The 13,869-nt window shown below is 44.8% G+C and overlaps 1 protein-coding gene across 1 annotated transcript in view; it reads right to left on the bottom strand.

The window, feature by feature from the left end:
- ASAP3 (ArfGAP with SH3 domain, ankyrin repeat and PH domain 3) overlaps nt 1-13,869 on the bottom strand; it is a 113,360-nt gene that overhangs the window by 22,561 nt on the left and 76,930 nt on the right. Inside the window, exons 12-16 of the mRNA XM_060784246.2 lie at nt 12,858-12,945; nt 8,267-8,315; nt 4,843-5,030; nt 2,876-3,009; nt 957-1,051 (exon numbers count right to left, since the gene is read on the bottom strand). Of these exons, the coding sequence (XP_060640229.2) occupies nt 957-1,051; nt 2,876-3,009; nt 4,843-5,030; nt 8,267-8,315; nt 12,858-12,945 (554 nt within the window). The remainder of the gene's footprint in view (nt 1-956; nt 1,052-2,875; nt 3,010-4,842; nt 5,031-8,266; nt 8,316-12,857; nt 12,946-13,869) is intronic.

Genomic DNA, 13,869 nt, shown 5'->3' on the forward strand with positions numbered 1-13,869 from the left:
TATGCTGCCTCTTATATGAAGACTTTTCCAGTCATCCCTTCAGTTTTGCAGTTTAAGCATTTGCAGATTTGAGTATCTGCAGATCATTCTATTTGCAGCTGCCTACATGTGATTAGGTGGCAAAGGACCAGGAAGATGTGCCATGGAAATGTCAGATCTCCCACGTTTGAGATCTAGGCATTTCTGAAGATTCTGAAGAATAATCCCATTTGAGTGAGTCACAAAGACTACAAAGAAGAAATATTATATTTCCGGACTACCATTTCTCAATGCTGGCTGGTGCATTCTGGGAGAAGGCAAATGGTTCAGGGCCAGACTATTTGACAAACCACATTCCCGTCTACAAACCCACTTCGACACTGCAATCAACTAAAAACCTACTTTTGTATGTTAGCCTATGGAGAGGAAGAAGAATAGTTCACCATCAATCCCACCTCGTTTGATGATGTTGACAACGATTACCCTAACTTATTGAAGAGCTATATTTTATATTTTTATACATATTTAACTGTTCAATGTGTTATTTATGATGTTTGACTGATATTTTTTTTAAAAAAATCTTTATTGATTTTCCATAAAAACATATAATGCAAAAGGAGAAATTAACTGAGCGGGAAAAGTATAAGGGTAAATAGTAGAAAAAAAAGGGGGTAGCAGAATAATTAAAGTAAAGAGTGTCTAGTTTCTTCCCATCAAGGTGTTTCTTTTTACCAAATACCCAGAGCGTATGATGTTTGACTGATTTATATGTTTTAGCCAAGGTGATTAATTTGTTTATTTTTAACTGCCTGTTTTAATGTTTTTTTGTGTCATTGCACATGGCATCGAATGTTTGCCATTTCTCACTTTTGGAAGCTTCCCTGAGTCCCTTCAGGGAGAGAGTGGGTTAAAAATAAAGTTTATTATTATTACCCGACAACATCTACCTCCTTGCACCAATTTCAGTATCCACTCACATGTCGCTGGTTGAGGAGGGCTTCAGGCTGCCTTGTGCTGGCAAAGTGGCCTCCATGATGTCATTAAACTTGGCATTTCCAATGCTGACTGCCAGCTATGAGAAGAGCAAAAAAATTGTGTCACTGGGAGGAAAGGTGGTCATCCTTGAAATCATCTCTGGAAGTCACTTTCTTTTTTACTTCTGGTCTGCTCAATTGTGGTGCAGGTGGGACAACCTAGTATGGGATGGGAACAGAATCTCCTGGAAGCTTCCCAAGGAAAACTATTATCCTGTAGTAGTGTGCATTCGGGTAAAAGCTTGTCCTGTTTTGTTTCTTCTCTTTTGTTGTGGGGCCCCGATCAGTTTTCGGTAAGTCTCCCTGGTTGTTTCTTGTCTTTTGTTTCACGGCCTGAAAATGGGGCCTAAAAATCGGCCCATTATGGGGAGGGGGCTTCCCACCCACTGGCTTTTCTTCCTGAGGTGCTCGGCTGCCTGGCAATCACTGGCAGGTGCGTGTATGTGTGGGCACCGCGTTTCTTCTCTTCCTCCTCCTCCCTCCCTCCCTCCTGCAATGCCCCACATTCACTCACGGGTGTCACTGCCCCTCCCTCCTTTCCACTCAGAGAGTGTGGCAGGCATTGGGGCATGTGTGTGTGACTGCAGACCAGGTATCCTCAAAGTGCAGCCCTCCAACTGTTTGGGCCTCCAACTGACAGAAGCCCTAATGGGCTTGTTCAATTGTCAGGAATTCTGGGAGTTGAAGGCCCTAATAGCTGGAGGGCCGAAGTTTGAGGAAGCCTGGAGCATGCAGGCATGCCTGGTGCAGGCACTCAACTGTAGGCAGGTACTGACAGGCACGCACAAGCTTTCCAGCCATGTCTGCACGCCCCATACCCTATACACACTCTCCTTGGAAAGAGTGTGTGTGTGTGTGTGTGTGGTGGAGCGCATGCAGTCGTGGAAAGCTTGACCTCACTACCTCTGAGGATGCTTGCCATAGATGCAGGTGAAACGTCAGGAGAAAATGCCTCTAGAACATGGCCATATAGCCCGGAAAAACCTACAACAACCTTGTGCATACCTGCTGAGTGCCTGCACAGTCACACTCTGTGCACACCCCACCACACACACACGCCTGGAAAGGAGGGAGGGGCAGTGGTTCCTTCCACCCTGATGCTGAGGTCTGGATGTGTGGCTGCCCGGCCATGACTCCTGTGAGTGAATGAGGGGCTTTGTGGGCGTGAGGGAGGGAGGAGGAAGAAGAGAAGAAGCACGCACATACAGAATTTGGGCTCCACACGAAAGCAGGGAGGAGGCTTTCGTGTCAAGCTGAATTTCGTGTGAGGAGGGGGCTTCCCATTTTGTGCTTCCAAATAAGAAGAACTTCCTGACTGTGAGAGCCGTTCAGCAGTGGAACTCTCTGCCCCGGAGTGTGGTGGAGGCTCCTTCTTTGGAAGCTTTTAAACAGAGGCTGGATGACCATCTGTCAGGGGTGATTTGAATGCAATATTCCTGCTTCTTGGCAGAATGGGGTTGGACTGGATGGCCCATGAGGTCTCTTCCAACTCTTTGATTCTATGATTCTATGAAATGGAAGAAACGGAATAAAAGGTAAGACCTAATTTCACGCACATCTCTATTATCCTGTTTCCTGTAGCCACAAAAAGCGGAGCTGGCCAATATGAGATCCAGGGAAATAGCCACTGCTGCACAGAACTTGTTTCATGGCCTCATGTGGCTGATCTCTGCAATGGTTTTATACTGTAGGCAATAAATTTGATCACTGCTGATACAAATGACATATAACTAATGTAGGTGTTTATGGCTGTTTCAATAAATTTAGGAGGCCAAAAAAAAAAGAATATTTGGCCCAAGACAAAAGAGAGAAAGAAGGGGATAAACAGCATATTCCTTCCATTGTTCAGATCTAGCACTTACCAGGAGTTCAGAAGTGCTGAGAACATCCAGCGTCAGTGACTGGATGCGAGAATAATGCACCCCCAATTCACGGTGAATCCCTGAGCACTCGATGCATGTCAAAATGCCAAGATTAGTCGATAGCCATGTGGGATCTGTAAGGGAACAGTGTACAGAGGCCTTATACCAAAATGATTCCATTTCCTCCCTACTCATCATATACACAGGAACTGCCTTCTTATACAGAATCAACTAAAAAATGACCAGCCACTGCCAGAAGAGACAGAGAGCTTCATCTATGCTGATGATCATGCCATTACTGCTCAAGCAGGGAGCTTTGAGATGGTTGAACAGAAGCTCTCCAAAGCTCTAGGTCAGGGGTAGGGAACCTTCGGCCCTCCAGGTGTGGTGGACTTCAACTCCCACAATTCCTTGAGGCTCGTGTAAGCCTTTGGGGCGAATGCCGAGCCTCAAGGAATTGTGGGAGTTGAAGTCCACCACACCTGGAGGGCCGAAGGTTCCCTACCCCTGCTCTAGGTGCTCTCACTGCCTATTACAGGGAAAACCAGCTGATCCCTAATCCATCTAAAACACAGACATGTGCTTTTCACCTTAAGAACAGACAAGCATCCCGACTCTGAGGATGACCTGGGAAGGAATCCCACTGGAGCATTTCAGCGCACCCAAATACCTGGGGGTCACTCTGGACCGTGCTCTGACCTACAAAAAGCACTGCCTGAATATCAAGCAAAATGTGGGTGCTAGAAACAATATCATATGAAAGCTGACTGGCACAACCTGGGGATCACAACCAGACACAGTGAAGACATCTGCCCTTGCGCTGTGCTACTCTGCTGCTGAGTATGCATGCCCAGTGTGGAACACATCTCACCACACTAAAACAGTGGATGTGGCTCATAATGAGACATGCCACATTATCATGGGATGTCTGCGCCCTACACCACTGGAGAAATTACACTGTCTAGCCGGTATTGCACCACCTGACATCCACCGGGAAGTAGCAGCCAATAGTGAAAGGACAAAGGCAGTGACATCTCCAGCTCATCCCTTGTTTGGGTATCAGCCAGCATGACAATAACTTAAATCAAGAAATAGTTTTCTAAGATCTACAGAGACACTTGCTGGAACACCCCAGCAAGTGAGAGTCCAAAAGTGGCAGGCTCAAGGTAGTGAGGTCTGTTGGAACTAGGAAAAAGGGTTTATATATCTGTGGAATGACCTGGGTGAGACAAAGGACTCTTGTTTTCTGGAGCTAGGTGTGAATGTTTCAGCTGACCACCTTGATTAGCATATAATGGCCTGACTGTGCCTGGAGCAAACTTTTGTTGAGAGGTGATTAGAAGTCCTTGTTTGTTTCCTCTCTGTTGTTGTGCTGTTGCAATTTTAGAGTTTTTTAATACTGCTAGCCAGATTTTGTTCATTTTCATGGTTTCTTCCTTTCTGTTGAAATTGTCCACATGCTTGTGGATTTCAATGGCTTCTCTGTGTAGTCTGACATGGTGGTTGTGAGAGTGGTCCAGCATTTCTGTGTTCTCAAATAAAATGCTGTGTCCAGGGTTGGTTCGAATCCGGGGAGAGGTGGATGAGCTCCCTCTATCAGCTCCAGCTCTTCATGCGGGGACATGCGAGAAGCCTCCCACAAGGATAAAAACATCAAATCATCCAGGCGTCCCTAGGGCAACATCCTTGCAGATGGCCAATTCTCTCACACCAGAAGCGACTTGCAGTTTCTCAAGTCGCTCCTGACATGACAAAAAAATTCCGTTTTATATTAATTTATTTATGCAATGCTTAGGATACAGAATAAGTAAAACCACAAACTCACATACTATGGCAATGACAGGATATCCTTAGTGCAGCCTTCCTTCATTTATGTCAAGAAGGGTCACATGGAAACAGACATAATCTCAGAAGCTATATTGAAATTTCTAGCTTAGAGCTGGTTCGAGGAAATTCTATGGTTATACCTGGAGCTCCACAGTCACAGCAGTGCCTGTTCCCTGGCATGTTCTTCACCTCAGTGATGATCAGCTTGGTTAATTCCTGCAGCCCACTGTCAGCCATACCAGCAGCTGTAGACATGCAGCTTCCTGGATCCCCCTTGAAAGCATTGCTAAGAGCTTCATCCTTGCTGTTCTGAAGCACAGACACCCATCTGGCCAATGGAAGAAATAATATCAGTTAGTTATCCAATTCCAGCTGTATATGCTATGTACTGGTGAAGTCTGCAAGCAGGTGCTTAGAGGAAGTATAGGTTATGTGCTTCAAAGCCTGCTCTCAATGAACAGAGAGAATGAAAACTGGTTTTCTCAGGAGACTGGGAAAGTCTACAATGTCAAAGCTCCCACACAGAAGCCACAACACCTAATAGGAATATGAAAAATGCAGGGAAGAGGTTCCCTTAGCTGTGTCCCAAAATGACAACCACCACCTTTGTCATTGTTGTCATCATTATCTTTCTGCGCATTCAGAAGAAGATCTACAAGCCACTCTAAACACCTTTGCAGAAGCATACGAGAAGCTCGGCCTGCCACTGAACATTGAAAAAACCAAGGTGCTGTTCCAGCAGACACCAGCCAACCCTTCTCCAATGCCAGTGATACAGCTTAATGGTGTAACATTAGAAAATGTTGATCATTTCCGCTACCTTGGCAGCCACCTCTCCACCAAAGTCAACATCGACACCGAAATACAACACCGCCAGAGCTCTGCGAGTGCAGCATTTTTCCAAATGAAGCAGAGAGTGTTTGAGGTGCTTGTTTATAGAGCTATTGTCCTCCCAACCCTGATATATGCCTGTGAGACGTGGACTGTCTACAGACGTCACATGCAACTCCTGGAACGATTCCATCAGCGCTGCCTCCGGAAAATTCTGCAAATCTCTTGGGAAGACAGGCGGACAAATGTCAGCGTGCTGGAAGAAGCAAAGACCACCAGCACTGAAGCGATGGTCCTCCGCCATCAACTCCGCTGGACCGGCCACGTTGTCCGGATGCCCAATCACCGTCTCCCAAAGCAGTTGCTCTACTCCGAACTCAAGAATAGAAAACTGAATGTTGGTGGACAGGAAAAGAGATTTAAAGATGGACTCAAAGCCAACCTTAAAAACTCTGGCATAGACACTGAGAACTGGGAAGCCCTGGCCCTTGACCACTCCAGCTGGAGGTCAGCTGTGACCAGCAGTGCTGCAGAATTTGAAGAGGCATGAATAGAGGGCAAAAGGGAGAAGCGTGCCAAGAGGAAGGCGCATCAAGCCAACCCTGACCGAGACCGCCTTTCACCTGGAAACCAATGCCCTCACTGCAGGAGAAGATGCAGAGCAAGAATAGGGCTCCACAGCCACATACGGACCCACAAGAGTACCGGAAGACAATCTTCCTCGAAAAACGAGGGATCGCCTAAGTAAGTCAGTTACCCTGGCTTTTATCGTTCAACCTCCAAATGTTAAGACCCTTGTCCTGCTTTCCTAGATGATCAACCATTTAATAGATGATCACCATTTACTTCTGATGAAGCCTTCCAGACACAACGAAACAACCTTATCAAGGCTTTCAAATTCAAGGTACAGGTCATGACCTATAAAGCCCTAAACGGTTCGGGCCCCGCCTATCTCCGCGGTCGCATCTCTTTCTATGAACCAGCACGAATTCTAAAATCTTCCGGGGAGGCCCTCCTTTCGCTCCCATCATCGTCACAAGTACGGTTGGTGGGGACAAGAGAGAGGGCCTTCTTGGTGGTGGCCCCCCGCCTCTGGAACACTCTTCCAAGGGAAATAAGACAGGTCCCACCCCTCCCCTCCTTTTGTAAGAGCTTGAAGACCTGGTGGTTTCAACAGACCTTTGAGAATGACCAGTTCTAGTCCAACCCAAACATTGTTGAATATGGCCTTGCACTCTTACCTATAACCCCGGTCATCCCTCTAATAGGCCCTGGAAATGAACAGCCACAGACCCGTATCTGCTATTGCCATTAGCCTGTTATAGCACTGTACTTAATTCCCGGCCCCCTCATATTTTGAGTTTGCGCTAGCCTTGGCCCAGCTTTTTAATTGCTCTGAATAGGGAGGATTATTTTTAATATACATGTGTTATTGTGATAATTTTATGCTTATGTTGTTGTGTGAATTTTACGTTATGCTGTTTACTTTGTACGTTTCGGTGATGTTACTTGGAAACCGCCCTGAGTCCCCCTCGGGAAGATAGAGCGGCATATAAATAAAGTATTATTATTATTATTATTATTATTATTATTATTATTATTATTTCATTTCTCTGGTTGCCTTCGCTGTAGTTACTTGACCCACAAGATCTTTGGGGGCAAAATCATAGAATCATAGAGTTGGAGGAGACCTGGTGGGCCATCCATTCCAATCCCATTCTACCAAGAAGCAGGAAAATCACCTTCAAAACATCCTGACATATGGCCTGCTTAAAAGCCTCCAAAGAAGGAGCCTTCTTCCACCACACTCCTGGGCAGAGAGTTCCGCTGCTGAACAGCTCTCTCTCCCAGTTAGGAAGTTCTTCCTCTTGTTTGGGTAGAATCTCTTTTCTTTCCTGTAGTTTGAAGCCATTGTTCCATTGCGTCCTAGTCTCCAAGACACCAGAATACAATCTTGCTCCCTCCTCACTATGACTTCCCCTCCCATCTTCATCCCTGGCCCTCCTCATGTCTCCTCTCAGCCGTCTCTTCTGCAGGCTAAACATGCCCAGCTCTTTAAGCCGCTCCTCATAGGGCTTGATCTCCAGACCCTTGATTCTTTGAGTCACCCTCCTCTGGACACATTCCAGCTTAGAGTCAACATCTCCCTTCAACTGTGGTGTCTAGAACTGGAAACAGTGTGATTCCAGGTAAAGTGGTCTGACCAAGGTAGAATAGAGCATGGGTAGCATGACTTCCCTGGATCTAGGCACTAAGCTCCTCTTGATGCAGGCCAAAACCCCATTGGCTTTTTTTGCTGTTGCATGACATTCCTGGCTCATGTTCCCCTTCCTTCCCACGAGGACTCCAAGATCTTTTCCACACATCCTGCTGTCGAGCCAGGCATCGTCCCCCATTCTCTCTCTTTGCATTTCCTTTTTTCTGCCTAAGTGGAGTATCTCGCATTTGTCACTGTTGAACTTCATTGTGTCCGTTTTGGCCATTCATCTCTCTAATCTGTGAAGATTGTTTTGAATTCTGCTCCTGTCTTCTGAGTGTGGCCTATCCCTCCCAAATTGAAATGTTCACTTCTGTTTATTACCCAGTGCTATCTAATATCCATGCTACTTGGGATTAAAGGCAAATGTCATTTTGGGTCATTTTGCAGAAGAGGAGGCAACTGCTCGTTCTCTTCATTAATAGCAGCAGCCAATGCCAAATGAGAGGTTTCCTAAAGTAAACAGTAGAACTTACACAACACATTCTTGTTCATCTTCTGCTTGGAAGTGATAAGTCCGGCTGTCTGCAAGGAGAAGAAATTTGGAAAGATCAAAGTATGGAACTGGGGAATGGTTTTGGACTCCAGCTCCCTTCGTCTACTACCGGTCAGAATAGAATGGCTTAGAGCAGTGGTTTCATTGCTACTTTATAACTGTCATTTTGCTGCTGTTATGAATAGTAATGTAAATATCTGATATGCAGGATGCATTTTCATACACTGGACCAAATTTAGCACAAACTAGCTGTGCCCTGCCACGCGTTGCTGTGGCCTATAGTAAAACTTATCAAAGTTGAGGTAGATATCTGGACTATTATGAAAGAGAGGTACCTACCTATTCCTTCCCCCTTTCTCTCCTTTCTTCCTTCTCTACCTCTTTCTTTCTTTCCTTCTTTCACTACTTGGTTTCATCCTTCTCTCTTTCCTTCATTCCCTGCCCCTTTCTTCCTTTGCCTTTCTTCCCTCCCTGTTTGCTTCCTTCTTTCGCTTTTTATTTCCTTTTATTTCACCACCATCATAACAATAACAATAATGCAATGCATTGCCTCCGGGACCTGACACCTCTCCCATTCCCCCTAAAAGGGTCTCATAGGAATAATAGCATCATAATAATCATAGAAATAACAAACTTTACCCGCCACGCATTGCTGTGACCAACCTTCCCTCTTTCTCTCCTTCTTTCCCTCCTTCCTTCCTTCCCTCCCATCTTTCCTTCTCCTCTTCCTTCTCTATCTCCTTCCTTCCCCCTTTTTCTTTCTCTTCTGGCCTCTTTCCTTCCTTCTCTCTTTCCTTCTTTCCTTCCCTCCCTCTTTCTCTACATCTTCCCCCTTCCTTCACTCCCTCTTTCCTTCCTTTATTCCCTTTTTTCTTTCCTTCTCTCCTTCCTTCCTTCCCCCTTTTTCTTTCTCTTCTGGTCTCTTTTCTTCCTTCTCTCTTTCCTTCTTTCCTTCCCTCCCTCTTTCTCTACATCTTCCCCCTTCCTTCACTCCCTCTTTCCTTCTTTCATTCCCTTTTTTCTTTCCTTCTCTCCTTCCTTCCTTCCCCCTTTTTCTTTCCCTCCCTCTGTCTCTCATTTCTTCCTTCTCTACCTCTTTCCTTCCTTCCCCCTTTTTCTTTCTCTTCTGCTGTCTCTCTTTCTTTTCCTTCCATCTTTCCTTTTCTTTCCTTTTCTTCTTCCTTCTTTCTCTAACTTTCCTTCCTTCCCCCTTTTCTTTATCTCCCTTTCTCTTTCTTCCTTCTTTCCTTCCTTCCTGTCTTTCCTGGATTTTGACAGGGCGGGAAGGGGTGCGGTGGGGTTTGGAGGTGGCGTGAAGTAAAAGGAGGTAAGATTGGGGCAGGCGAGTGATGGAGCGTGAGGTTGTGTGTGTGTGTGCGGCAGCGGGGGGAGTGATGGAGCGTGGGGTTGCGTGTGTGTGTGCGGCAGCGGGCGGGAGTGGGGTTGCGCGCGTGTGTGTGGCGGTGGGGGAGTGATGGAGCGTGGGGTTGCGTGTGTGTGTGTGGCGGGGGAAGTGATGCAGCGTGGGGTTGTGTGTGTGCGTGCGGCAGGTGTGTGTGTGTGCGGGAAGCGGCGCGGCGGGGCTTGGAGTGGGCATGGCTTCCGCAGAGAGAACTGTGTGCGCGCGCCAGGGAACTTGCGGCTGGGCACCAATGCGCATGCTCAGTTGTTTTGCCGTTTTGTGTGTTGTTGTGTTGTTTTTCATTTTGAGTAGATATGTTTGTACCTTATGGGTTGTGTTATGGGCATGGGAATTTTGGTTAAGTTTCGTTGGGGGGTTTGTGAGTTTTGTTGATTTGCCGTTTTGTGAGTGTGTTGTTGTGTTGTTTTTCATTTTGAGTAGATATGTTTGTACCTTGTGGGTTGTGTTATGGGCATGGCAATTTTGGTTAAGTTTCGTTGGGTTTTTTTGAGTTTTGTTGTTTTGCCGTTTTGTGAGTGTGTTGTTGTGTTGTTTTTCATTTTGAGTAGATATGTTTGTACCTTGTGGGTTGTGTTATGGGCATGGCAATTTTGGTTAAGTTTCGTTGGGGTTTTTTGAGTTTTGTTGTTTTGCCGTTTTGTGAGTGTGTTGTTGTGTTGTTTATCATTTTGAGTAGATATGTTTGTACCTTGTGGGTTGTGTTATGGGCATGGCAATTTTGGTTAAGTTTCGTTGGTTTTTTTTAGTTTTGTTGTTTTGCCGTTTTGTGAGTGTGTTGTTGTGTTGTTTTTCATTTTGAGTAGATATGTTTGTACCTTGTGGGTTGTGTTATAGGCATGGCAATTTTGGTTAAGTTTCGTTGGGGTTTTTTGAGTTTTGTTGTTTTGCCGTTTTGTGAGTGTGTTGTTGTGTTGTTTTTCAATTTGAGTAGATATGTTTGTACCTTGTGGGTTGTGTTATGGGCATGGGAATTTTGGTACAGTTTCGTTGGGGGTTTTTGAGTTTTGTTTCCTCGTTGGATGCCCCTAACAAATTTATATATATAGATACCCAATACACCCAAATTTGAATACTAGTGGGATCGGGGGAGGGTACTGATTTTTTCCTTTGGGAGTTGTAGTTGCTGGGATTTATAGTTCACCTACAATCAAAGCGCATTCTGAACTCTACCAACGATGGAATTGAATCAAACTTGGCACACAGAACTCCCATGACCAACAGAAAATACTGGAAGGGTTTGGTGGGCATTGACCTTGAGTTTTGGGAGTTGTAGTTCGCCTACATCCACAGAGCACTGTGGACTCAAACAATGATGGATCTGGACCAAACTTGGCATGAATTCGCAATATGCCCAAATATGAACACTGGTGGAGTTTGTGGAAAATAGACCTTGACATTTGGGAGTTGTAGTTGCTGGGATTTATAGTTCACCTACAATCAAAGAGCATTCTGAACCCTACCAACAACTGAATTGGGCCAAACTTCCCACACAGAACCTCCATGACCAACAGAAAATACTGTATTTTCTGGTGGTCTTTGGTGACCCTTCTGACACCCTCTCGTGACCCCTCCAGGGGTCCCGACCCCCAGGTTGAGAAACACTGGCTTAGAGAATTTACATTAAATTCAAAATACTATATAGTAATAAGAATCTGTGGTTTTTAAATCACAGGAGGCTGGAAAACATGAATGCCTCATAAAACACTTCATTTATTCATATATTTGATTTATAATTGCACTTCCGGGATACAATCTTCAACTGGGTTTACAGAACATTTTAAATTCTAGCCACCATCATTGTCCATTCCCAGTACTTTGACCCAGACAGATAGGCAACCACAACAGACGTTTTGGGATACAAACACAATCAGACCAAGTTGGCATGGATAATTGTTTATGGGAATAATAAAATGCATTAAGATAATAATAATAATAATCATCATCATCATCATCATCATCGATTTTGCAATCCCAGGTGACAGCAGAATTGAAGAGAAACAACTGGAAAAGCTAACACAATGTGAGGATTTAAAGAAAGAACTGGAAAGACTGGCCAAGCCAGTAAAGGGGGTCCCAGTGGTGATCGGCACACTGGGTGCAGTACCTAAAGACCTTGGCCTGCACTTAAACACAATTGGCTCTGACAAAATTACCATCTGTCAGCTGAAAAAGGCCACCCTACTGGGATCTGCACGCATTATTTGTCTGGATTTGAAAGTCCTACAGTATTTCTGTGTTCATTTTCCACTACCTTTGCATGTTTATGATCCCACCAGTTCTTTACTACTGGCAGGTGGTACTTGTGGCATAAGTTCCAATGAATCATTTGGGCCACATAGTTGTGCCTCTGTTTGTAGTCCATCTATGCGATTTTCTTGCAGCAGCTGAGGATATGATCAATGGTTTCATCAGCTTCCTTGCACAGTCTACATTTTGGGTCATCAGCTGATTTTTCGATCCTGGCCTTGATGGCATTTGTTCTGCTGGTTTGCTCCTGGGCTGCAAGTATTAGGCCTTCTATCTCCTCCTTATCTTCTCCTCCTTTAGTGAGCTATCACCAGGTCTTCTCCTTATCCACTTTTCCTTCAATTTGGTCAAGGAACCGCACGTGCAATGCTTTGTTTTGCCAGCTGTCAACTCCGATTTGTTGTGCAGTTTTTTTTGTACTGATTCTTTGTCTTCTGTGCTTTGAGAAGTTTCTGATTATTGACTTCAATCAAAACAGGTTCTTTGCTTTCCTTTACATAACCTGCCAGGGCATGGTTTTCTTCTTCAACTTCTGGTCTGCCACCAGACCTTCTAGGCAGATATAGCTGGTCAACATCACTGCGAGGATGCAGTGAATAATGATGTTGATGATTATTATGACGATTATGATGATGATGATTATTTATACTCTGCTTTATCTTCCCAAAGGGGAATCAAAGTAGCTTTGATTGGTATCCAATTTAAAATATACAAATATACAAACATTAAAACAGAATTAAACACAAATAGCACTCCAAAGTTCAGTTAAACTCCATCCAAACGTATTTTGAGTTAAAAACCATAGTATCCCCGGACTAGAACTGGTGAATACAGCTCTGACACAGTGTGATACAACTGCAAGAAGTTGGTTTTAGATTGCATGAAGAAGTTCTTTACATACGTGTCACAAGGTCAAAGGACTTCTTATCCTCTGAATGGGGTCTCACTTGGCAGGTCAGCAAATTTAACTTTACAGGAGGCCGGTTTATCTGCAAAAGCACGGTTTGAGAGGTTAGTCCATCATCCAGTCATCTCTATCAATTAAGACTGCTCTATATTTTTCAAGTTCGCTTCCAATATAATCATCACCATCATCATCATCTCTTACCTGCCTCTTCATGTGGCTCAAGGCGGTTACAAAATAATTAAAAACACATAAACATTGTAAAAATCTGTTGCTGTGACTTTTCCAGGCTGTCTGGCCATGTTCCAGAAATATTCTTTTCTGATGTTTCACCCACATCTATGGCAGGCATCCTCACAGACAAGTGGGGTTTATATGCATGTGGTATGATGTCCCAAGTCAGAGAAAGAAAGAACTCTTGTCTGTTGAAGGCAAGTGCGAATGTTGCAATTTGCCATTTTGATTAGCATTGAATAGCCTTGCAGCTTCAAAGACTGACTGCTTCCTGCCTGGGGGAATCCTTTGTTGGGAGGTGAACTGAACCACCTAAGATAGGCTCTACAGGCATTGGAGACTCCACCACAGACATTAGAAGAGTTGCAAGACCGAGAACAAGCTATGGGAGGAAAGACAAAGATCCACCCAGACTAAAAGTATTCTTACCATACATCAAGGGAACCACTGATTGCATAGCGAAGCCAATGAAGAAACACAACCTACAGATTATCTACAGACCCACCAAGAAAATTCAACAAATGCTCCATTCAGCAAAGGACAAGAAGGATCCTCTCACCTCTGCAGGAGTCGACCCTATGCCATGCAACTGTGGACAAGTCTACAGAGGGACCACCAAATTCAGCAGCAATGCCCAAATACGAATCAAGGGGCAGGACTAAATCAACCAGAAAGACACTGCAGACTAAGTCAGCCATAGCAGAGCACCTGCTGAACTAAGCTGGACACAGCATCTTATTTGAGAACACAGAAATGCTGGATCACTCTCACAACC

Source organism: Anolis sagrei, chromosome X, assembly GCF_037176765.1.
Source record: "Anolis sagrei isolate rAnoSag1 chromosome X, rAnoSag1.mat, whole genome shotgun sequence".
Classification (NCBI taxonomy): Eukaryota; Metazoa; Chordata; class Lepidosauria; order Squamata; family Dactyloidae; genus Anolis; species Anolis sagrei.